The 23,517-nt window shown below is 37.7% G+C and overlaps 1 protein-coding gene and 1 pseudogene across 2 annotated transcripts in view; one reads left to right on the top strand and one right to left on the bottom strand.

Annotated features, from left to right (window-relative positions):
• The first annotated feature begins 598 nt into the window (after positions 1-598).
• Positions 599-23,517, top strand: part of LOC149218602 (glycine-rich RNA-binding protein RZ1A-like) — a 270,714-nt pseudogene continuing 247,795 nt past the window's right edge. The window contains exon 1 of the transcript XR_016248630.1: positions 599-678. The product of XR_016248630.1 is annotated as a glycine-rich RNA-binding protein RZ1A-like (transcript). The remainder of the gene's footprint in view (positions 679-23,517) is intronic.
• LOC149218605 (serine/threonine-protein kinase VIK-like) lies at positions 15,018-15,428 on the bottom strand. The gene has a single exon (XM_089386593.1). The coding sequence runs from the start codon at positions 15,426-15,428 to the stop codon at positions 15,018-15,020; it is 411 nt and encodes a 136-aa protein (XP_089242719.1).

Genomic DNA, 23,517 nt, shown 5'->3' with positions numbered 1-23,517 from the left:
ACTCAGGAAGTTGCAACCAAACTCCTAAACTCTAGGAACAAATCCTAAACTAAGGAGATACGTTACAACTTGTATAACCATTTCTCCATTAATACAAAATAATATTAATTATTTTCAACTGTAGGTCTTACTTATCATTTTTTTCTTTGATTGAAATCTTCAAGGCAGATAGTTTTGAGCTTTAAAGGCTCTGCAATGGTGATCATGTAGTTTTTGTTGCATCCTCCATCTCTTGTGTATTCATTTTTTGTAACCCTAGATGAGCTTGGCCAACGTAGTTTAACTGAGAAGAAAATAGTGAGTTTGGTGAGATGTTGCCATATTTATCTCAAATTTGTTCTCTTAATGCTCTCGTGAGATGACAGTAGCTCCCAATAAAGCTTAGTTTTATCTTTTGTTTTATGTTTTGAGAATTTTCCTTTTTCTGTCCTTTTTTTGTCAAAATATGTTTGTTCGGTTCATTTTTAATGTTGATGCACTTTCACTAGTTGGTTAAGCATATTAAATCTTTCTGAAAACTCTTTCCTCTCTTAATTGTAGATTAGGGTTTCTGTAGAAATTTGAGCTAAGTCTGATGCTTTGGAATATGGCTGCTTCTTTAGAGGCTTGTCGTGGAGCACCTCTGGTAGGACTTTGGAAGATGCTTTTCACAAGTTTGGTCAACTCACTAAGGCAAAGGTAAGCTTATTTTCCCCTCCACATGTCACTTGAATTCTGTTTGGTGTGCTCCCAATAAAATTTGCTTTTATTTATTGAAAGGAAAATTGCAAAGCGAATGCCTAGCTTTATTGTATGTTGAAAATGTAGGGCGTTTTTGTATTTTTTTGGTCGTAAAACTCTCTTTCAAATAAGACCCTTTCTACCTTTGGCTTAGGTGACACGGCCTGAGGATTTAGATTCATTTCTGTAGATAAGTAGCAGATTAGGGTGTCTGGATTCTTGTATTTGTACTCCTATCTCGACAGCCTGATATGCGTTTTATCATCGTCACATCTTTCTAACTACTTACTATGGTAACTTTCTTTGTCCATCTGTCTTTAACATACATGGCTTCTAATTTACGATTGAAATACTACTATAATTAATGTTATACGTGCATAAGCATTATTATTACCGCACATGTTCTGAACTGATATGCAATATACTTTTAGGTTGTCGTTGACAGGGATACTGGTCTTTCTCGGGGTTTTGTGTTTGTAACATTTGATGACAAGAAGATCATGGAAGATGCCATAGATTCCATGCATGGGATGAGTCTTGATGGTCATTCTATAACTGTTGACAAAGCTCGGCCAAAGAGTGATGAGGAAGATCGTGGTCATCGTCGTGACCGTGGCTATGGTGGTGGAGGTGGAAGAGGATATAGTGGTGGTTGCAATTTAGAGTGCTTTAAATGTGGTTAGCATGGTCATTTTGCCAGGGAATGCCCTAATGGAGATGGATATCGGGGAGGTGGAGGTGATAGATATGGAAGCAGAAGTGATCGTTATCGAGGTGGTAGTAGGAGTAATAAATATGGTTCTGATAGTAAGGGTGGTGATCGGTATGGAGGATGCAGTCGGGACGGGGGAAGCCGTAGTGCTAAAGATCGTTATAACCATGACCATTCTGTTCCATATCACTGTCCAAGTGGCGGCGGCCATTCTTATGATGATCGTGATTGAGGATTAGGTTGAAACATGACGTTAAAGGGGATTATATGCTAATCCCATGTGGGTATGGATTCTTTCCTAGTGTCATCAAAATATGTAAAAATGTTAAATAAAATATATAGTTATACTCAAATTACAAGAATCTATAATCTAATCTAACAACATATGAAATTTTTTACAAGGAGGGATTATTTTAATTCACTATATCTGAATGTGTGGTACACCAAATAAAAAAATAGATTCTGTTGTAGTATGAGTGGTACACTAATGCATCAACCATAGTGGGGGAGTGCTCTTAGAGCATAGCAATTTCAAACAACAAATAATTAGATAGATATAGAACAAATAGAGAAACAAACACACACAAATATATATAATGAAGAATGCAAAGATGATCAAGATAATAACCTCCACCTTAAAAGAATGTTATTTATTGGCATCTAACAGGGCATAGCAAGTATGTCCACAATTGGCACATCTCTGAGACTCACATGACCTTCCATGTGGTGTCTCCTAATTGAACATTGGTGTAGAATCTGATGGTCCAACCCCTCTACCGACACCTCGTGTTGGTGACTCCTAGCAAAATGATGTTAAAAGGGTGCCATTCTACACTACGGTGCTAGTCAAGCTAGTTATTTCTATCTTAGTTTCAATAATGCAATCCACTATTGAACAATGCTAGTCAGGGGATATTAGGCCATCATCTAGGTGGATGAGGACCTAATGCTAGCTTGCAACTAGTATATTTTGATCATGTGGAGACCTACGACCAACCCCCTATAATTCTCCCATCACTAAGTAGCTAAGATGGATTTCATAGCCCAAAGTCTACCCATAATATCCTCAAGAAATAGATATATATATACCTCAACATTATTACAAGGATTTTGATCAAAAACCATGGACCCCTATCTATCCAATAATATTGAAATGACAAGTAGGTTCACTAATCCATACAAATCCATTCTTTATTGACTAAAAAAAGATGAGTGTTTATTTGTTCGGTAAAAAATGACAACAAATCTTGTTTGGTAATGTTTAGGTCTTTAATATGGTTTTTATTTAGACCAATTCTATAGTATTCATAAATCATATCCCCGTAATTGAAAATATTAGTTAATAAGTCTTTGGCATTAGAAATGGACAATACAATTTAATTTAGAGAACTTACAAGAGACAATAATGAGGACTCTCTCATGTTTTGGAAATTTTGTGTGAATGTCCTCAAAGTAGTGAGGATGCGTCAATTTTAGCATTGGGATCTCTTTGTTCTTTGTTGAGTTTTGGTTGTTCTAAGTTGCAGTTCGGTGATGGAAGGGTTGGGTTCTCACTAGGGATCATGGAAACCAAGTCTACTACAACTTAATATGGTGTCTATGTTTAGGGTATAATTTTGTTTTTATTATTTCAATTTTAAACCAAATTTGAATAAAAAATAAGAAAAAGAAATAGATTCAAATAAATTCCATTAGAAGTCTTACCTAGAATCCAAAGAAGATCTAATTAATTGACTTGGCACATAATGTAGACCAAAGATGAAAACATTTGCTCAGGAATAACTAAGAATGTGTTGTATATTCACATAAACTTGTATATGTGTTCTATATTCACCTCTTTCATCTCAGGAATCATATTCTCATAAACTTGTACATGTGGTTCTTTCGATTTTTCATAAGTTTTATCAAAATTATCATGTATACATTTTTTCTTAATTTAGCTTAATTATTCAATGTTTTGGATATTTTTCAAGCATATTTTCTTGTACGATTTGTCTAAAATCCAATAAGGATTTATGAGTATTGTGAGTTTAATCTATGTAATCTGCAAAACATAGGAGTCCTCTAAGTTTTTGAAGACGTTGAATCCATTAATACATTCAAAAATGAATTTCAAATAATGGAAAAACACAGATTTTCTTTTACTTTTTCATTTGTTATTAAGTATAAATCTCTATCTTAAATAATATATATCCAAAGTTTCCTACTTTTAATAAACTTATATTTATAATTATAAATATTTTTCCTACATTTTATCATTATTATTTTATATGTTTATAAATTAAAAATATAATTTATCCCAATTTTAACCCTTCTACTTACCAGCATTCTTAGTATTCTACTTACATTCATTTTAATATTTATGTACCTCCTTTTCTTTATTTTTTATAATACATTTTCTATGTATACCTGCATACATACCTCCTTTTCTCACATCTACTCTTAAAAATAAAAGTTGTGGAAACTAATTTAAAACTTAACAATAATTAAAAAAAACTAATTATTACATGAACATTATTATTAAATTAATATTTTCTTTCTTTTGATAAAAATAAGCCAGTAATATTCGAGAAGTGAACCCTATCTCTACACTATAAGGCCATTAAACTAATATGAGAAAGCCATTGTTGGCCATCGCAATTACTTTTTGCTATAGTTTTCAACAAATGGTTTTTGGAAAAAAAAAAATCGCACTCTTAAAGGCCAAAGCATTATGTCATGCACAAATTGATGTTTCGAGTATGCAAATAATTGAATTGAGGTATATCCTAGCACGGTTGCCCATGTTTTACTTTCATATTGAGACATTTATTGTCACAATGCTATGTTGGAACATGTTGGACCATGGTTGATTCTCATATTGAGACAATACTTGTCACATTGCAACATTTGATCATGGTTGACTATGATTGGTTGGGATTATAAACCTAAGTGAACAATATTATACCCTAGGAATATGAACTCTTAGATTAATAAAATCAAAATATTGATATTGTAAACCCAAGGGATCAAAATTATAAACCCAAAGTATATAAACCCTAAAATAAACATGGTTGTCCATGGTTGATTTCAATATTGAGACAATCATTGTCACAATGCAATGTTGGACCATGCTTAACCATGATTGATTTTCATATCGAGACAATATTTGTCACAATGTGACATTGGACCATGGTTGACCATGGATGATTTTCATATTGAGACAATATTTGTCACAATCCAACATTTGACCATGGTCGATAATATAAAGATAAGGAAATAATAAACCCAAGGGATTGATATTATAAACCCAAGGGATTATGAACCCAAGGCAATAATATTAAATCCAAGGGCCTAATCTTATAAACCCAAGGTATATAAACCCTGAGATAAATATTATAAACACTAAAATAACACATGTTTGACCATGGTTGATTTTCATATTTAGACATTTGATGTAGGAGCATCCAACTAAGGGCATCATGACTGGGTGTTGGTCTCAACCAAGAAGGACAGGTTCAAAAACTTTTAGTTTCATTTACGTTTAATGAATAAAACAGTGTCTAGGAATTAGTTTGTTTTATTATTAATTAGTTAAGAAACATTAGGAACAGTACAATTAGGGTAGTGTCATAACAGTTACATTGTTTTGTCATTTTCTTAGTCCATCTTACAGGTGTTTGTTCATAAACAAAAATTATAATATTGTAACTCCTACAATACAAGAAAACCCAATAAGATTATCGACTATGTAACTACAAAGGGTAACTGTATGGTAACCGAGAACAGTTTGAGTAACTGTTCAAGCACAATATAAAAATCAATGTAATACAATCATGGAGGGGTTCAGTACATGAGAACAGAAATACAATACAGAGAATAATTTCTTTCATCTGAAACATTTGAGTCCATCTGTTACAGTTCGTTGTAATATTCATTTACTTTTCCCTTAATCATTAAGTAAGAAAAACTAAGCAAATACTATGCGTTCCTACCCATTTCATTTATTTTCTTTTCTAAAGAATAGAAAGCGGACAGAGAAATTGGACGAGTATTTCCAGTACGAAGACTGGCAGCAAACAAATGGAGTTCCACAACGAAATCCAACCACATTACAAGCAGTTCAAAAAGAATGAGAATGCAAATGCTGAGCAACAATCCCAGGACCGAGGTAATCGAAATATAATCAAATTCTCTGTTAATTCTTTTCATTGCCAACAAAAAATATTTGTATACATATAACAGTCCAGGGATATCCATTCAAACGACGGAAGAACAATACGAACCAGCAGAACCCTAAGGGTGAGGGTTTGGTCAGCCACCATCCAAAAGGTGGTTTAAAGTCACAAAACTGCCAGAATACAAATGAGGGTTTTGTACAAGACTGAGCCAGGTCGCATAGCGACAACAGAGAAACTCGAGTGGACGAGAACTGGGACTCTGCCCAGCAAATTGATAGAGACCAACTAACAAAGACAAATTGATAATAGTAGCAGAGCCTACCAGAACAAAGCCGAAGCAATTTCATCAACCACGCCAGAGAACGAACTCCCACCTGCGCAAGCAAAACAAGACAGCATTGTTAGCCAAATGCCAACAGAGTAAAAGACAAGAAGCAGTGAGAAACTGAATGCACAGTAAACAAATTGTTTTACCTAGAGATTAGTTGAAGAATGGAATCCCACTGAGCCACAGCCAATGGTGACACCCTGAGACCAAGGAGCAGTCCTCATTAGAATTGGAGGAAAACGAAGAAGGGAAACGAATCATGGAGAGACAGCTTACCTGAATAGAGCTGCGAAGCTGAGGACGAGGCCACCGCGACTGTGACCTGTAGAGCGCAACACGGGTAACCCATTAACCAAAAGTAGTAACCAGAAGAACTACAATGAAATGAAAATAGTGGAGCAGGGACAAGTTTATTAACCAAATAGGCAAAGACAGTAGTAACTCTCTTACACAGATGAGAAGAACCTTCATACTGTGCCCAAGAGACCGAGCAACGAAATCACCAGAACAAACGAAGGTGCCACACCAACAAGCAGCACAACCCATAGCTGGGTGCACGCAGAGCCTGTTGCTCAACTCCATACATTCGCAGCACAAACCCTCACTTCCAGTCCAAACCCTCAGCGCAGCGAAAATACAAATGCAAAATGAAGAAATGACATAGAATGCAAGGTTTTGGCGTAAACCAAGAGCGGGAAACAGTAACCGAGGCAAGTACCGCCAACACAACATCATTAAAGTCCAGCATAAATGCCATCCAATGAATAACTAGAACCATCCTATGATTAACACCTAATCACAAGTGTTAAGTCCCAAATCATTTCTTAATCATTTAATTGTGGATTAGCACACTACTATATTATTGTTAAATATTATATTGTGGAATTGCAGGCTGGTCCCATCATAGTGGTATCAGAGCAGGATTTAGAGTTTTTTCGAGAGATGGAATTTGGAAGACAAGGACGTGGAAGAGGTGCTTGGAGAGCAGCAAATGAAGGATTGCGTGAGGAAATCAGGATCCTCACTGCCCATTTGGAGGCAGTTGAAGTAGGAAGGAGAAGGGATCCAGAGGTAGGAGATGATAGTGACGAAGAAGCTGTAGTGACAATAGATGGATCAGATGAAGAAGGGTCGAAAATGAGATTGTTGAGGTCGGTCCTATTGGTGAGTAGCAAGCCTAAACCAGAAATCCCAAATTATGATGGCAGCTTGTCCACAGAGGTTCTGTTGGACTGGATCAGCAAACTGGATAAATATTTTGAGTGTGAAGAGGTCAGTGAAGATCAGAAAGTTAAGTTCGCTGCAACAAAGCTGAAGGGACATGCAGCCCTATGGTGGGACAGTGTCCAAGTAGAGAGAAGGAGGATGAACAAGTTGCCAATAAAGAAATGGTCAAGGATGGTGGCCAAGTTGAAAGGCAGATTTCTACCCAAGGATTACTAGATTGCACTGCATCGGCAAGTGCAGAATTTGAAACAGAAAGGGATGACAGTAAGAGAGTACACTGAAGAATTCTACCAGGTAAATTTAAGATCTAGTTATACAGAGGACACCCCGAAGAAAACAGCAAGGTATGTAAATGGTTTGAGATTAGAAATATCAAATGAAATCAACATTCTTTCCCCTAAAAACATAGAAGAAGCATATCAGAGTGCTATGAAAATGGAGGAGAAGATCACCAGAAAACAAAATGCTAGGAGAGGATGGGGAACCAGCAGAGGAAGAGGATAGTCTTATGGTAGAGGGTGAACTGCCAGCAAAAGTGAAGAAGGCAGCAGTTCCTAAACTTCTGGGACAACATAAAAAGGTGACAACACGAGAAGTGGCAGGCCATATTAGCGAGGAAGAGGAAATGGCCGAGGTAGAGGAGCTAGTTATCAATGCTACAGGTGCCATAAGTGGGGGCACAAATCTTTTGAGTGTCCGGAGGCGGAAGAAGCTGGATAGAGGGGTGCGTATGTCACACAGCCAGAGGAAGCAGAGGCACCTCCCTTTGCCAGAAACAAGGGAATCCTTAGTTTGGAACAAAGTGTTGCTGAAACCATCCAAAGAAATAGCTGAACAAACTCAAAGGAAAGCATTGTTCTGGATAGTTTGTAAGTCACATGGGAAATGTTGTAAGATGATTATCGCTAGTGGGAGCATAGATAATCTGGTTTCCATGGAGATGGTGGAGAAGTTGGGGTTGAAACGGTTGAAGCACCCCTCTCCTTACAAGGTATCATGGCTGCAAAAAGGCCATCAGTTGTTGTTGGATGAGCAATGTGAAGTTGAGTTCCATATTGGCAGATATAAGGATAAGGTTATTTGTGATATAATTCCGATGGATGTATGTCACATACTGCTAGGCAGGCCATGGCAGTATGACAGGAATGTAGTACATGACGGGAAGACAAACTTTTATAAGTTTGTCAAAGATGGGATCAAGCACATGCTAGTGCCCATCAAGGAAGAAGAGACGATGAAAACAAGCGGGACAAGAGTTTTACTAATGGGCAGAAAACAGTTTTTGAAACAGATTGAAGACAGTGAAGTAAGCTATGTTGTTGTAAGAAGAGTGAAGACGGTGCTGCTACACAAAGATGTGTCAGATTTTCCTGCGGAAATTCAGCAAGTGTTGCAGGAATTCATCGATATAGTAGTGGATGACTTACAAGATAAATTGCCTCCTAAGAGAGGTATAAGTCATCATATTGACTTTATACCTGGAGAAAGTCTACCGAATAAGGCAATGTATCGGATGAGCCCCAAAGAAAATTAAGAGATCAGAAAACAGGTGCAGGAATTGCTAGATAAAGGGCTGATAAGGGAGAGTTTGAGCCCCTACGCGGTTCCAATAGTTCTCGCTCCATGAAAGGAGGAGAATGGCGAAGGTGCACAGATTCGAGGGCCATCAAAAAGATTACCATCCGCTACAAATTTCCACTACAACGGATGGATGATATGATGGACTGCCTGAGCGGGGCAACATATTTTTCAAAGATTTATTTAAAGAGTGGGTATCATCATATTTGAATCCGGAAAGGGGATGAGTGGAAGACAGCCTTCAAAACCAATGAAGGACTGTATGAGTGGCTGGTAATGCCATTCGGACTGAGTAATGCACCCAGTACTTTTATTCAACTCATGAACGAAATGTTGAAAGAATTCATTAGAAAGTTTGTAATAGTGTACCTCGATGATATATTAATTTTCAGCAAGACGAGAGAGGAACACTTTCGACATGTTCGAAGTGTGTTGGAAAAATTGCAGTAGAATAAGTTGTTGATAAATCTAAAAGAATGCACTTTTCTGCAAAAAGAATTGGTTTATCTGGGTTTCGTGATTGCAGAAAACGGGTTGAAGCTGGACCCAGAGAAGATTGCAGCAATTGTCCACTGGCCATCCCCAAAAAGTATATTTGAGGTACGTAGTTTTCATGGGATGGCAAGTTTTTACTGAAAATTTATAAGAAATTTTAGTGAAATCTGTGCACCTATGTTGGACACTATAAAGAAGGAAAGTCAACCTTTTCATTGGACCAAGGAAACAGAAAGGAGTTTTCAGCTACTGAAGAAGAAGATCACAGAGAGGCTGATCCTGAGATCACCAGATTTTAAAAAGCTTTTTTAGGTTCGCTGTGATGCAAGCGGTACAGCCATTGGAGCTGTACTTAGCCAAGAAGACAAACCTGTTGCATTTTTCACCGAGAATTTTAATGAAAGCAGGCAAAAGTATTCATCCTACGACAAGGAATTCTATCCTGTCATCCAAGCACTGAAGCATTGGAGACACTATCTGCTAGGGAATGAGTTCATTTTATTCTCGGATAATTCTGCACTGCAATATGTGATGCAATAGCACAAGCTAAATCACAAGCATGCTAAGTGGGTTTAGTATTTGTAGAGTTTCACCTTTGTGTTGAAACACATCAGCGAGCCAGCCAACAAGGTGGCGGATGCATTGAACAGAAGATCTTTACTCTTGTAGGAGAGTATGATCAAGTGTTGGGCTTTGAGCATTTGAAATACTTGTATCAGACTAACACGAATTTCAAAGAGGCTTATGAAGCCTGTCAGAATCCTTTGGTGAGAAACAATAGTTCGTGGTTGGACTATAATTTGCAGGAGAAGTTGTTGTTTAGAGGGGGATAGTTATGCATCCCCGATTACTCGATGAGAGAGAATATCATTCGGGAGAAGCATAGTGGAGGTTTAGCCGGACATTTTGGCTTAGACAAAACATTAGAGCAGCTCAGCCATTTTTATTATTGGCCAAAAATGCAAAGGGATGTGCAGAGATTTGTAACCAGATGTAAAGTGTGTTAGTTGGCAAAAGGACACAGTGAAAATACGGGACTCTACACACCATTGCCCATTCCAAGTAGATCGTGGGACTCAGTCAGCTTGGACTTCATCTTGGGTCTACCGAGGACACAACGGGGTTATGATTGGGTGATGGTAGTAGTAGACCGGTTTTCGAAGATGGCACATTTCGTCCCTTGCAGAAAAACCAGCGATGCCACTAACGTGGCCCAAATGTTCTCTACAGAGATTGTTAGGCTACATGGTCTACCTAAGTCCATTCTCTCTGACAAGGATGCGAATTTTACAGGGCACTTTTGGCGCACATTTTGGAAGAATTTGACTATGATTGATAGTATAAGCCCAACATATCAATTAATACTAAAATGCTAAGGAATTATGAAACCAATGGAATAATATTGAACCCAAGGGATTAATATTATAAATCCAAGATATACAAACCCTAAGATAAATATTATAAACCTTGAAATAAACCTGGTTTACCATGGTTAACCATGGTTGACTTTCATATTGAGACAATCCTTGTCACATTGAGACGTTTAAGCATGGTTGACCATGATTGATTTTCATATCGAGACAATTTTTTGTCACAATGCGACGTTGGACCATGATTGACCATGGTTGATTTTCATATTGACACAATCTTTGTCACAATGTGACGTTGCACCATGGTTTACCATGATTGACCATGCTTGATATTATAAACCCAAGGGATTAAAACTAAGAACCCAAGTGATTATACAGTTTGAGTGGGCCTAATGGTTAAGAGCATGTGTTTCATCCTAAGAGGTCACAGGTTCAAAACCAAAGGGTGGTAGAGTATTTATGCCTTCGTAGACTTAGCAGTCAAATCGTTGCGAGGAGGTGGGTCCCTTGTCCCACAAATAAGGGGGTCTCATACACCAATTTGGTGTCTGGCCTGGCCGTGACCTTAAAAATGGATATTATTATTATTATTATTATTATTATAAACCCAAGGGAATAATATAAAGGAAAGCTATATAAACCCTAAGATAAATATTATGAACCCTTAAATAAACATGGTTGACCATGTCACTTTTCATATTGATACAATATATGTCACAATATGACGTTGGACCATGCTCGACCATGGTTGAACCCTTAGATAAATTAATCTGAGAGATTGATATTGTAAACCCAAGGGAATATTATATAGAGTTTATTTATTTTAAATATGAAATTAAAATATTCTAATTGAAATATTTTATTCTAAAAATAAACCCAAATAATATATAATAATAAATTATAATACTCAAAATTTAACTAAATTTTATTATATAATAAAAATTTATTTCAAAATATTTATCAATTAAATTAAATTGAGTTTTTTTATTAATTTAATAAAATTTATTTATTTTAAATATTTTTAAATAAAATTTATTTGTTTATAAAATATATCCCAAACAAAAATATTTAACAATGGAAATCAATATTTTTAAGATTTCAATATTAGAACATTTTTAAATTTCAAAATTGAAACTTCATTTATTTATGGTTACAAAAGAAGAAAGGTAAACCCGTGTTAATTACTTGAAATATTAAATAAAAATAAAAATCATCATAAAATTAAATATGATTTGAATATTTAGTTAATAAAAATATAATCATATTAAAAAAAAATTACAATTTCAAATTAAAAAATTAAATTAATCGTCATGATCAACTTCCGATAGGACACCTTCGCCTAATAGGTTTGATATATTATTTGAGAAATGAGTTCAATAAACTTATCTTCCATAATGGCATATTCTTTTATGATAGCTGAAATTAAAGGGTCATCGGCTTTCTAGAGCAAATACAATCTTTTATTTTCGGATAGTGGCACAGAAACCTAAATACTTCTTACATTTAGTTTATTAATTGCAACCTCCAATGCAAATAGACATGGAAGACTAAACTATATCATTAATTTAATCAACCATCTCAAAAAAACCATAAAGGTAAACTCATGTTATGTCAATGTAAAAACCGATGTCTTCTAAATCATAACATCAACAAAGCATCTATTAACTCAAGGGAGCAAGTATGCAGTGGCCACTAACGCAAGTTCGCTGTTTACAGTCACAAAACTATGTAAATAGGAACATTATATATATTATATTTATAAACTTATAAAGAGGAAGCGATGTCTTTTATTCAAGAGAGCAAGTGTGCATAGATATTATGCACATCATTTCCCTACTTTAATAGCAAAAACTGCAAAACCTTTATGTTTTTATGATAGCAATAATGCTTAATTATAAAAACATTATTATTATAAAATATAAAATGTATTAGAATTGATTTATTCTAAATTATAAATATTTATATCATTTTAAAAAATTACTCTTACTATTTTATTTTACATTATAAATATTCAGTAAACATATACTTAACTCACATGAATAGTTATGTCATAAAAAACAATTCCCAAACAAAATATAAACAAAATATAAGAGCTTACACTACAAGTAACGACGAGCTAAATTTTATTTAATCCTAAATCTGAAAAATGACACTTCAAAACCAACAACCGACCAAATTTTATTTTATTATAGGATTAATTTATTAAGATTGTGCATTGCCAAACCTGCCTGGGAGCAAGTAATCTGCCATGCAGACTGTTATCACGAAATCAAGCACTGAAGGCTGCTAATCAGTCAGACTCTGTGTAACTATTTCAAACCAGACTTTTGACTAAGGCTTAGCCTCCTTAGCCTGAGAGGGCTCTCTCAAAGGGGTTACTGATTTTAAATATTGATGAGATGGCTAACTCTTGCAAAGTAAATTTAACATATGAATTGGCTGGACAGACCTTACAAAGATTTCCATTGGGCTCATGGAGTTAATCATCATTTCAGCAAACTATAAAACCACTCATTCATGGAAGTCAGGGCATGTAATGTTTAAATACTCAAGACACCTCTCAAATAAACCTCAACTTACAAATACACACAGGAAATCAGAGCAGCAGAGTGAATTCTGAGTGATTGTGTATCTATAAAGCTGTAAAACATAAAGGATAAAACCAAACACATATATCTTGAGCATCTGAAACAATGTATGAATCCTGAGAAGAAAAAGCAGTCATTTGTATTACTGAAAACAAGTTCTTACATAAGCAAAATAAACTCTGTTTTTCAAAAACATCCAACCCCCATTACATCAAAGTTTGATCTATATATAGAGATACACCCTTAACTAATTTGAGCTTCCTCCTCCAGCATGAGGGGAGCTCGATGACTGCTACTAATTACCCCTATCTACCATTTAACTAACTCATTAAATACATTAAGTGCTGAGCTGTAATTACAAAGAGTCCTAACTAAACTAAAACTCTGATTCTGTTCTCCTCGTAGCATGATTCTTTCTTGATCCTTGACACCTGTCTCCTTAAAGCTTGGCCGAGATAGCTGAGAGAAAGATGCAATGAACAAGCTAGCTTTGGATACTGAATGCGCTGATGGTTCATTAATCATAAGGATAAAACCCCTGTTTTTCCGGTCCTTGTCTCCCACCATTCTTCAAAAATTAAGCAGCATGTTCCCAGCTCTTTAATACCCCAAAAATAACGAGCATCACCATATTCCCAAATGTGCTGGAAGCTTTGTTGATTGAACAGGTGTATAAGCCAAAATTCTTCGTATACATCTCCTTCCAAAACCCTAACAACCGGTAATAAAGTACCTTTATCAAAGCTTTAACTTAAGACAAAATATTTCACCTTTACAAAAAGGTACACCTGGCATATGTTGAATGGTTGTAGCAGCTTCCTTTGATCCCTTTCATGTCACTGAGGTTTTCCCTTTGCAAATTTCTGATTCTTCTTTCAAACTGTTTGCCTGCGTTTTAAAAACAACACCTACAGCAGTTTCGCAATTTCGTAGCGCGCTACGAAACTGCGAAACTGTTTTAAACAATTTCCATTTCTATTGATATTTTTACTGCTCTGCCACCTGATTGCAAAACTCCTTTTTACCTTGGATATGTATAGCAGGGTCTACATGCCTTCAAAATAAGGAACTAAGCAAAATTTTACAAAACTTAGAACATGACCTTTCTCACCATCCATAAGCAGCCAGTTAACCTAGCTGTGCTTTTAAATCTGCAACCTCTCTCCTTAAAGCTTTGTTTTCAGCTCTTAAACGCATGTTCATTTTTCTGATGTATCTCACCTCCTTTTTCTTACATTGGCGATATAATGGTAAGTGAAGATGACATGAAATATAAGCTTCTGTTCTGGCTGAAAAATAGGTCTTGGGACAGAGCTCATAACTTCTCGCAGAAAACGTATTTGGAAAAACTGAAGGAGGCTTTTGTGAAACAATCCATGCTGAACAAAAACCTCCTTTGGTTTTTTGAAAAACTACTCCAGCTGCCCAGAATCGATCCTTGAAGAAGATGTGTAAAACAGGAAATTAAAAACAGCAGTTTCGTAGTGCAACTTTTATTCACTCGTTTCTCCTAGCTCATAATCAATTTGAAGAAACTGAAAGAGGTTTTTCTAGTTCAGTATGTTAGGAATAAAAACCTCTTTCAATTTTCGAAAATATTCTTTCAGCTGCTCTAAATACCTCCTGGAAGTTGACTACTTAAAACAGAGAAATATGCCTGTAAAAAACATCACCTACAGCAGTTTCGTAGCGCGCTACGAAACTGCTGTGTAATTTCAAAAACACAGCTTACATGCCAAATTCGACTGTCTTGAGCTTTTTTATCTTGAAATGTCCTTCTCATCTGCCTTGAAACTATGCAGAGGCACCAATTTTCAAGGAAAACTTCACAAAGGTAATTCATATCAAAATACCATGGGAATACAAATACTCCAGTCCTCTGGCTATTTGAAGCATAATATCTATTGCCCTTGGAAGTGAAAATGGGATTCTCTTGCGAGGAGAAGAATTCTCGTTGATGAAGCTACGAAGATCCTTATGCATCAATTCTGTCACCAGACAGCACTCACTTCTGTCTTTATCTACAAACGAGCTTAATGCCTGCAAAAGATTTGGGTGCAGAAGCTTAGACATTGCAGAGACCTCATGCAGAAATATTTCCACATTGGTAAACATATGCATCATTGCAAAATTCTCTCCCATCCAGATAATCTCTTTGACTTCACCAAAGCTTCCACTTCCAATTCTTTTCTTCACATGCAAGTCTTTGCAGGAAACCTTTAAAGGAACCCCTGTTCTAACCTCTGACATGAGAGCTTCCCTTGCACTTGCAACAGTGCCAAAATAAATGATGTGATATCCACAGTCTGATCCCTTGTTTATCCACTGATTACCACAGAAGGCTTCTTCCAAGGAAAGAGTGCTCCAGATAAACCCAATGAAACACCATCTGCTGGGGTACTAAAAAACCTTATAAACTGACAACTGTTGATGCAAACCCAATGGATTTTGATAAACATGACAGCTGGGAAAGAATGACTATGGATTCGAACAAATCCCCAATTTCGTAGCGCAGCCAGTGCAAAATATGAATTATGCGCTACGAAATCACCTAAAACATGCTGCGCTGCGAAACTGCCAAAAGGATTTATGTGCTGCAAAACACTTTGTCCTCAAGCTAGTGTGAGCTATTTTGGCATCAGAATTTTCAGTGATAACACAGACCACCTTTTTTACGAAGAAAATTAGTTGTGGGTCTTTTCACTATTTTTTTCCAATAAGAAAAAAAATACTGATTTTTATATTAATAAAAAATACAGAGTACATATCATTGATTTAAAACAGTGTATGTAAGTGATAACCATATATAAAGGTCTAGTATAAACCCTTATACTCTTATATGACTCCGGGCAAATATCTAAAATAGGGAAAGAAAAACAAAATACCTAGATCCATCTATAAAAAAACATCTTGATCCACAAAACATATAGTCTGCTGACGGACATGGATTGCCTACAGAAAAACATGAGGAAATTATAGTACTGCATCATCCAAGAAAAAACTATCTAGGGAAAGGGAAAACACCAGCGTCTAGTATGGAACCTGCAATCCGAATCTCTATATACATACCATCCAACGGAGCCAGTAAACTCATTTTATACATCTTATCTGCATTTTGATTGAAATCTCTTCAAATATGTTGTATGGAAGCATGTCTTGTAGACCTCCAGAGGGTCATGATTTGTCTGAGCCAGCCCTCAAGATGTGGTTGCCTGATATACATGTTACCTCGAACATGATTAATGATGGCCTGTGAATCCCCATATGTATGAATGGAGAGAATGCTCAGGAATGATGTCAACCATAGTAGCCCCAACAAAGCCATTTCCTTCGCCTTCGTATTAGTGCCACTGCCAGCGCCCCAGTGAATTCTTGTTCCTTGTACGGCACCATCAGAAAACCCAGCTGGATATGTTATCCCTGGGCCTGTCTTCGAGATAGTAGGTTGAATGGGTCTATTGGTGGTGTTCAACATAGTAGAATACTGGCCCATAATACTTTCAATCACGCATGATCTCTCTCCCTTCGCACCCTCAAATATAATGTGATTCCGACAACTCCAGATTTCCCAAAAGGATGATAGGGGAATGTATCGTCACTCGGGGGGTTTTGACTCCACAAAGTTAGATAGTCTGAGATTTTATCAAAAGAAATTAAAGGGAAATTGATTCGACCAACAATCTTTGTCTTGATCTCCAGTCAGATGGGGCATTTGAGAAATATATGTACATTATCTTCCGCCTCCTTCCTGCATAAAACACATATACTAGACCCCTGCCAATTTCTCTTCTGAAGATTATCTCAAGTCAAATCCTTGTTTTTCCAGACAAGCCAAAGAAATAAGATGATTTTGATAGACAACTTAGTTTTGAAAAACTTGTAAAACCAACATACCTCGAATATATTATGGTCGACATAGAAAATGGATTTGTATCAGTCTTCCACTGAAACATTACCGCTCTTCATCTTCCTAAGCCATATGATATAATCCCCCTCCTCCCCCTTACAAATACCAGTCAACCTCATCACATCTGATATGATCCCATTCCAATGCCTCTAGACCCCCGAGGCCCATCTCCCTCGCCCCCTTCCAGATAGGGACATTTCCATTCCAGTGACTGATGGCTTGGTTCTAGAAAAAATATCCCTTGCCATTGATGCAATATAGGAGCCTGTCCGAGATGTGGAAATCCAGTCTCATACCCATAATATGATCTGGGCCAATCAGAACCTTGTGCCCAGTACCAAAAATCCAGCAAGTGCGCCTCAAGAAATGGTGTTAGATTTTTTTCAGACTAAGCCATATGGAAGACCTCGTATGAACACCACTGAGCTCCCTGCACATCCAGAATGTAAAGTCTTTTCCTTTTAGACATTTATTCCTTATGATGTCTACCCAGATGCCAAACCCGAATATGCCTCGCCACAAGGTTTTTAATAGCAAGGCCCATCCAAAACGCCTTAGGTCCAATATCCCCCAACCACCCATGTTTTTTGGAATAGAAATGGAGGCCATGGTAGTCAGATGATATTTGCATTCAGAAGCCGAGCCCGACCAAATGAACTTAGCCATAATTCTATTGAGTTTTGAGATGATAGTAATAGGAAGACAATAGAGATGTGCCCAATATACCGCGGGTTGTGTAGTGATTGACTGAGTGAGGGTAAGTCACCCATCCAGAGAAAGACATTTCTACTCCCACCCTGAGATCTTATTGTAAAAACGATCCACCAGCCACATCCAATCATTAATTCTGTAGTTATTTGGCTTGATATGAAAACCCAGATATTTCATACCACCCTCCATGCTATCAGCCTCCACCCCGAATAAACCCTTGATATATGTTATATCCTCCTCATCACCCTTGCCATATAAAATAATGGACTTTTGATGATTCATAAAAAGTCTCAAGGCGTTTCCAAACCTGAAAAAAATGTGATAAAGTTCCAACCAAGAAAATCTAGAAATCATGCCCATAATGAGAACATCATCTACAAAAAAACTGTGTGATATCTGAATGTTACGACCCAATGCAAGAGCCCGAAATTATCCTGCCACCACGTCCTGTTAAATACACAGGCTAGGTCCATCCATAACTAAGATAAAAAGTAATGAAGATAGGAAACACCCCTATCTCAGACCACGGCCTGCCAAAGAAAACCTAATGGGATATCCATTGATGATCACAACATATCTAACATTTGAAACACATGCCATGATCCAATCAATGTTTTTGGGCTGTAGGCCAATTTTATGTAAAACCAGCCGCAGATAGCCCCAGTCCAGGCAATCATATGCCTTCTGCAAGTCCACCTTCATGACTGTCGCATTCAACTTTTTTGTGTGAATAGAATGAAAACACTCTTATATAGTATCCATTGCATCATGTATATGATTATCCTGCAAAAATCCAAATTGTTCGGGAGATATGAATTTGGATAGAATATGCTTGATCCTGCTAGAAATAATCTTGGATATTAACTTATAGATGAGATTGCACAGAGAGATGGGTCGGTAATCCTTGAAGGATCCAGTGAGCCTCCTCTTGGGGAGTGCTATGAAAGTTGATTTGATATGCGGGTGGATAAAACCTTGAAGACGAGATTCTTCCACCATCGCCAGGAGGTCCTCATGTAAATCATCAAAAAAATGTATAAATAGCTCGACGGTCCATCCGTCTAGACCCGGGCATTTGGCACTATTGAAAGATTTGAGCACTTCCACTATTTATTCCTTCGTAACACTATTATATAGTGCATCATTTGAGTCATCATCAAACATAGTGGGGTATAAACCCACTCCCCAAATCTAGTCCTCAGTACAGTCTGCCTCCCTGTGCCTGTATGCCCATTCAAAATGATTGGCTGCCTTCATGTGCCTGTATGCCTCTTCAAAATGATTGGCTGCCACCCTGCGCATGTATGCCTCTTCAAAATGATTGATTGCCTCCCTTTGAATGTCTTGTAGTGTGTGAATCAGATTCCCATCTGAGTCCTTCATATCCTAGATAGTGTTAATCTTCCTTCTGTGGCTGGCATATTTGTGGAAAAATTTTGTATTCCGATCCCCCTCCTGAATCCATAGTGCCCTACTCTTTAATCGCCATATTACCTCCTAGATATGTAGGATAGATTGTCTTTTTTTTCCAGTGATCTGATGGATGTCCACAGTACCTCGGAAGGGTTGTCTGATTGAAGTTGCAGGCTCAGTCTATCTAATTCATCTGAGATATCCTTTCGGTCCTTTTTCATTTGGTATTTCTTGTTACGTTCCCATCTTTAAACCACCCCCTTGAAGGCCTGTAGTTTCTCCAGCATTACCACCATTGGAGAAATCTCATGTGACTTGTAATGTGTGTAGAAATCCTTCACTAGAGTGACAAAATCCAGGTCCTCCAACCACACCTGATTGAATTTAAATGGCACCCCCATTCTGAGATCATCCATGTTCCATTTTAAGATAATGGCCCTGTGGTCAGAGATAAAAGAGTTGATAATCCCTGAATGGATGTACCCCAATCTCTCAATCAGATGTTCATGTAATAAAATATCTCTAGTCGCTTGGCAATATGAATGTCCCTTGTCTTGCCATTTTCTCATTTGGGAAAAAGACGAGGAGGAAAATATCCACGAGATTAAAGTCAACAATGATATCTTTGAGTTGGTCTGCAATGGGATCCAATCTGTGGGACCGCACCCTCCCCCTCCCCCTATCTCATCCAAACCTATAGTGAGGTTGAGATCCCCTACCATTAAGAAGGAATCTAGTACCAAGATCCCCGAATCCACCAATTTCTTCGAAAAATAGGCCCTGACCCTATAAAGGGCATATATATTGAAAATGTGAATGCGCCCTGAGAGACCTATGATTTTTCCTGATAAAAGAATTCCACCAAAACATGAGTAAGCCTTCATAAAAACCCACCTTGGGTTCCATAGTGCAACCAGACCCCCAGAGAGACCAATAGAGTCTATTGCCGCAATATGCCATTCAGGAAGCATCTTCCTAAAATATGAAACCACATGTTGAGCCGAGTGCATATATTCTTGGAGTAGTATGATATTGGGGTTAGATGTGTGAAACATGTCTTTGAGGGTAAGAAATTTATGCGTGGCCCCCAATCTGCAGATATTCATAGAGAGGAAAAAAATCATGATGCCCTCAGAAAGGGCTCATTTCCTCTAAGGTCCCTTGGGTTGACAAGACGTAGCAATTAGAACGTCAATGAGTTCATGTGGGTCGGATGGATTGAAAGGGAGGGTACGTGGATGGCCTAAAAAATTGTGGTTATCCCTATGGTGCGTTCAGCGGATCGTGATGTTCTTGGTTGAGGTAGGGCTGATGCAGGGCGACAAAGAATTGTGAGGCTTGTGGACAATGAGGGTGCGAAGGTCGAGTGTCTTTTTTTATGTAAAAAATAAATATCACTATCAACTGAGTTTGTGGGAGAGGATATGGGGAGGTTGGCGATAGGGGGTGAGGGTCCGTCACCGAGGAAGGATTGGAGCTAAGAGGGGGTGTGAGGGAAAGAATGTAAGTAATATGTCCAGTGATATTGCATCATGTGTCGTCAATGGGATAGGGGTCTGTCTAGTAATGGGAGTGCCTTTGCGAGGTGGTAGAGTGGCCATATCCGAGGGAATATAGGTTGAGTCATTAGTAGTAGGAGACCCAATATCATTCGTCATCAAGGGAGATGAGGGAGCTTCAATCGGGGAGGTATTATTTCGTTTATCAAGAGTATAATCAGAGGAGAGGTGTGAGAAAAGACAAGGGGGAGTACCTGTGGGAATGCACTTTCGGTCCGCCACCACCCCAATAGTTCGGTCACCAGCAGAGAGAATGTCCCTTCCCGTAACCAAAACTGACGATCCACGCAACGATCTTCCATGGGAAAATGACGTCCCCCCAGTCTGCGCAGGAATTGTGCCATGAGGTGGCTAGTATAATGGCAAATGAGACATCAGAAAAGGACTCCCAAAAGTCCAAGTGTTGGAGTAAATGATTACCTTCCCACTGCAACTCAATGTGGTCTGGGAAACCTCCCATATACTCCTTCTCAATCGGGAACCATGCAATCCGCTTATCTGTAGTACCTAACCACTGAGGTTCAACGTAGACAAATTTTATAATGGCATTTCCAATATCCATAAATACCCATCGTGCCTAGAATTCAATCAATAATCCAAGAAATTTGACCCAGATCAGTATGTTCTTGGGTGTCTCCTTCAACGGATTGAAACTGATATACCATGGATGTAGAGCCAGAAATCCTCTTCCCTGAATCCATGGAAAACCCTTAATTCTTTCTAAATATTCTTGGCTCAGGAAGTGAAAACTATACCACTCCCATCAATATGGCCACTGTGGGCATATATCCCAGGAGGGTCTTCCACTTTGTTTTGACCCACCAACACATGTCATCCTCCATTAACTGAATGAAGTGCCATCTACCCACAAGAGTCTGTTTCTAAAGACTGTGAACACGATTAATCAATACATCCTAACCGAAACTCAAAAAAGGCATCAGGGTGGTAATATCAACTACACGTTTATTCCTTCCGTTCTGCGAGCCTTTGAAAACCCCACAATGTTTCCCATGTGATCTGGGGTTTGCATGCACACCACCTAGGGATCGCCAGACAGACCCTCCATATTCCTATTGCCAGTATTAATGGGTCCACAACCCAACTTACCCATGTGGCCGCCCAAATGGTTCCATTCCACCTCCAACGTGGCCATCATGTGAGCCTCATGGGCTGACGTGTCCGAAGCAAGGGGATGAGAGAAGGTCATAATATGACTGAATGATGGAAATAAAGGATAAAAATAATAGACGGTACGCACCCCTATATTTGGTAGGAAGGGATTGTATCCCACACTTAAATGCATGAATGAAAGAGGTAGGTAAACTACCAATAGATCTGCCCAATCCGTGCACTTTAGTAATAAATAAATCTCCTGTCGTCATCCATAGAACAAAATATCACACCACATTACACCTGCATGTCCACATTCCAAGGTCTCTGCTGCCGAAATCACAACTAAATTAGATAGGAATAGTATATAAAATATTGTGTTGCCCGATTCAAAGTCCCGAGAACATAATTTTTTAAGGAAATCACTGTACAGACCATTGAGTGACATGTTATGAATAAATTGAATGTGACCTGTCATTTGATATGGAGCGAATACCCGCAGGGACGTCACCGTCGGATAATTTGAAAATTTCATTGAAGTCTGATCAATCAACCTCGGAGAAAAAATCAGTGGAAATGGCCAACCCTAACGCCATGTGCACCAGACCAATGCTAGTAATGGAGAGAGTAACAGGAAGTAATCAGGCACAACAGGGCTTGCAGAAAATACAACTTAATCTTCACATCAACAAAAACAACATCCTAAACATGTCCATCACCTATTACAAAATTTGATCCCACATTCTTTGCAGGGTCTAGAAATAATGAACGCATCCACCCATCGATGCCAGGGTGTTGTATAGTTAGTAAAAAGCAGGCAGGATCCCTCCCCCCACCAGTGAGGAGGGAAAGCAAGTTCAAGGATATAGCAACTTCCTCGATCGAAACTTCCATGCAGCACCGATGGACCAATTCAATTCCATCGGTCACGTTCCCGGGCTCGAACATGATTAAACCAAAATTATAGCAGCAACAAAATCACAGTATTTGGATGATCCAAACAATCCGTTACCCGATTAAGTCCACTGCACCTTTTTATGCATTGTATAAATTCTAGTCGTGGATAACGCGTCAGATGAAGCATACTCCCAAACACATTAAATCATCACCCTTGATTTAAAAACCCAACGAAGCCTTCTTCAATATATAAACGCCTTCCACGAACTAACATATTTAATCTTACTATCTAATCATGACTTGCAATTTGTAAAAAGATTAGTGTGCCAAATTTCATTAATAAATGTTTGTGATGAAAAACAATCTCATTGTATGGTTTCATCAAAGAAGTGTCATCATCTTAATTGAAATGTATAAAACCGCTTTTCTTCCTAGACAAATTATTTCTTCTATCCATATAATATTATTGTTTCCGTGATTGCCTTGTCTTATAAGTTATGTTATATATTCATTGTAGTGAGAGAGTTGGTGGCTTTCAGCTCTTCTGAGTAGGAGATTTTCTTCCTGTCTCCTCCACATTCAAGTCACCACTCAAATCCATCTTCATGTGTGAGTTAGATTTGCTTGAATTCCAAGGCTTTTTTCAAAACTTAGTTTAAGCTTAACCCTTTAATACTTGACCTGTTGTCTATATAGATTAGCACAACCACATTAATAAATGTGGTTGATATATGTGGTTTAT

This window comes from Pinus tabuliformis, chromosome Q (assembly GCF_031772625.1).
Source record: "Pinus tabuliformis cultivar Carrire ecotype Pingquan chromosome Q, CPIR1, whole genome shotgun sequence".
NCBI lineage: Eukaryota > Viridiplantae > Streptophyta > Pinopsida > Pinales > Pinaceae > Pinus > Pinus tabuliformis.
This window is presented reverse-complemented; position numbering and strand designations above follow the sequence as displayed.

What these genes read in the sequence shown, in the direction of transcription:
- LOC149218605 (XM_089386593.1), bottom strand. Translation starts at nt 15,428, where the DNA reads ATGTCAGAGGTTAGAACAGGGGTTCCTTTAAAGGTTTCCTGCAAAGAC.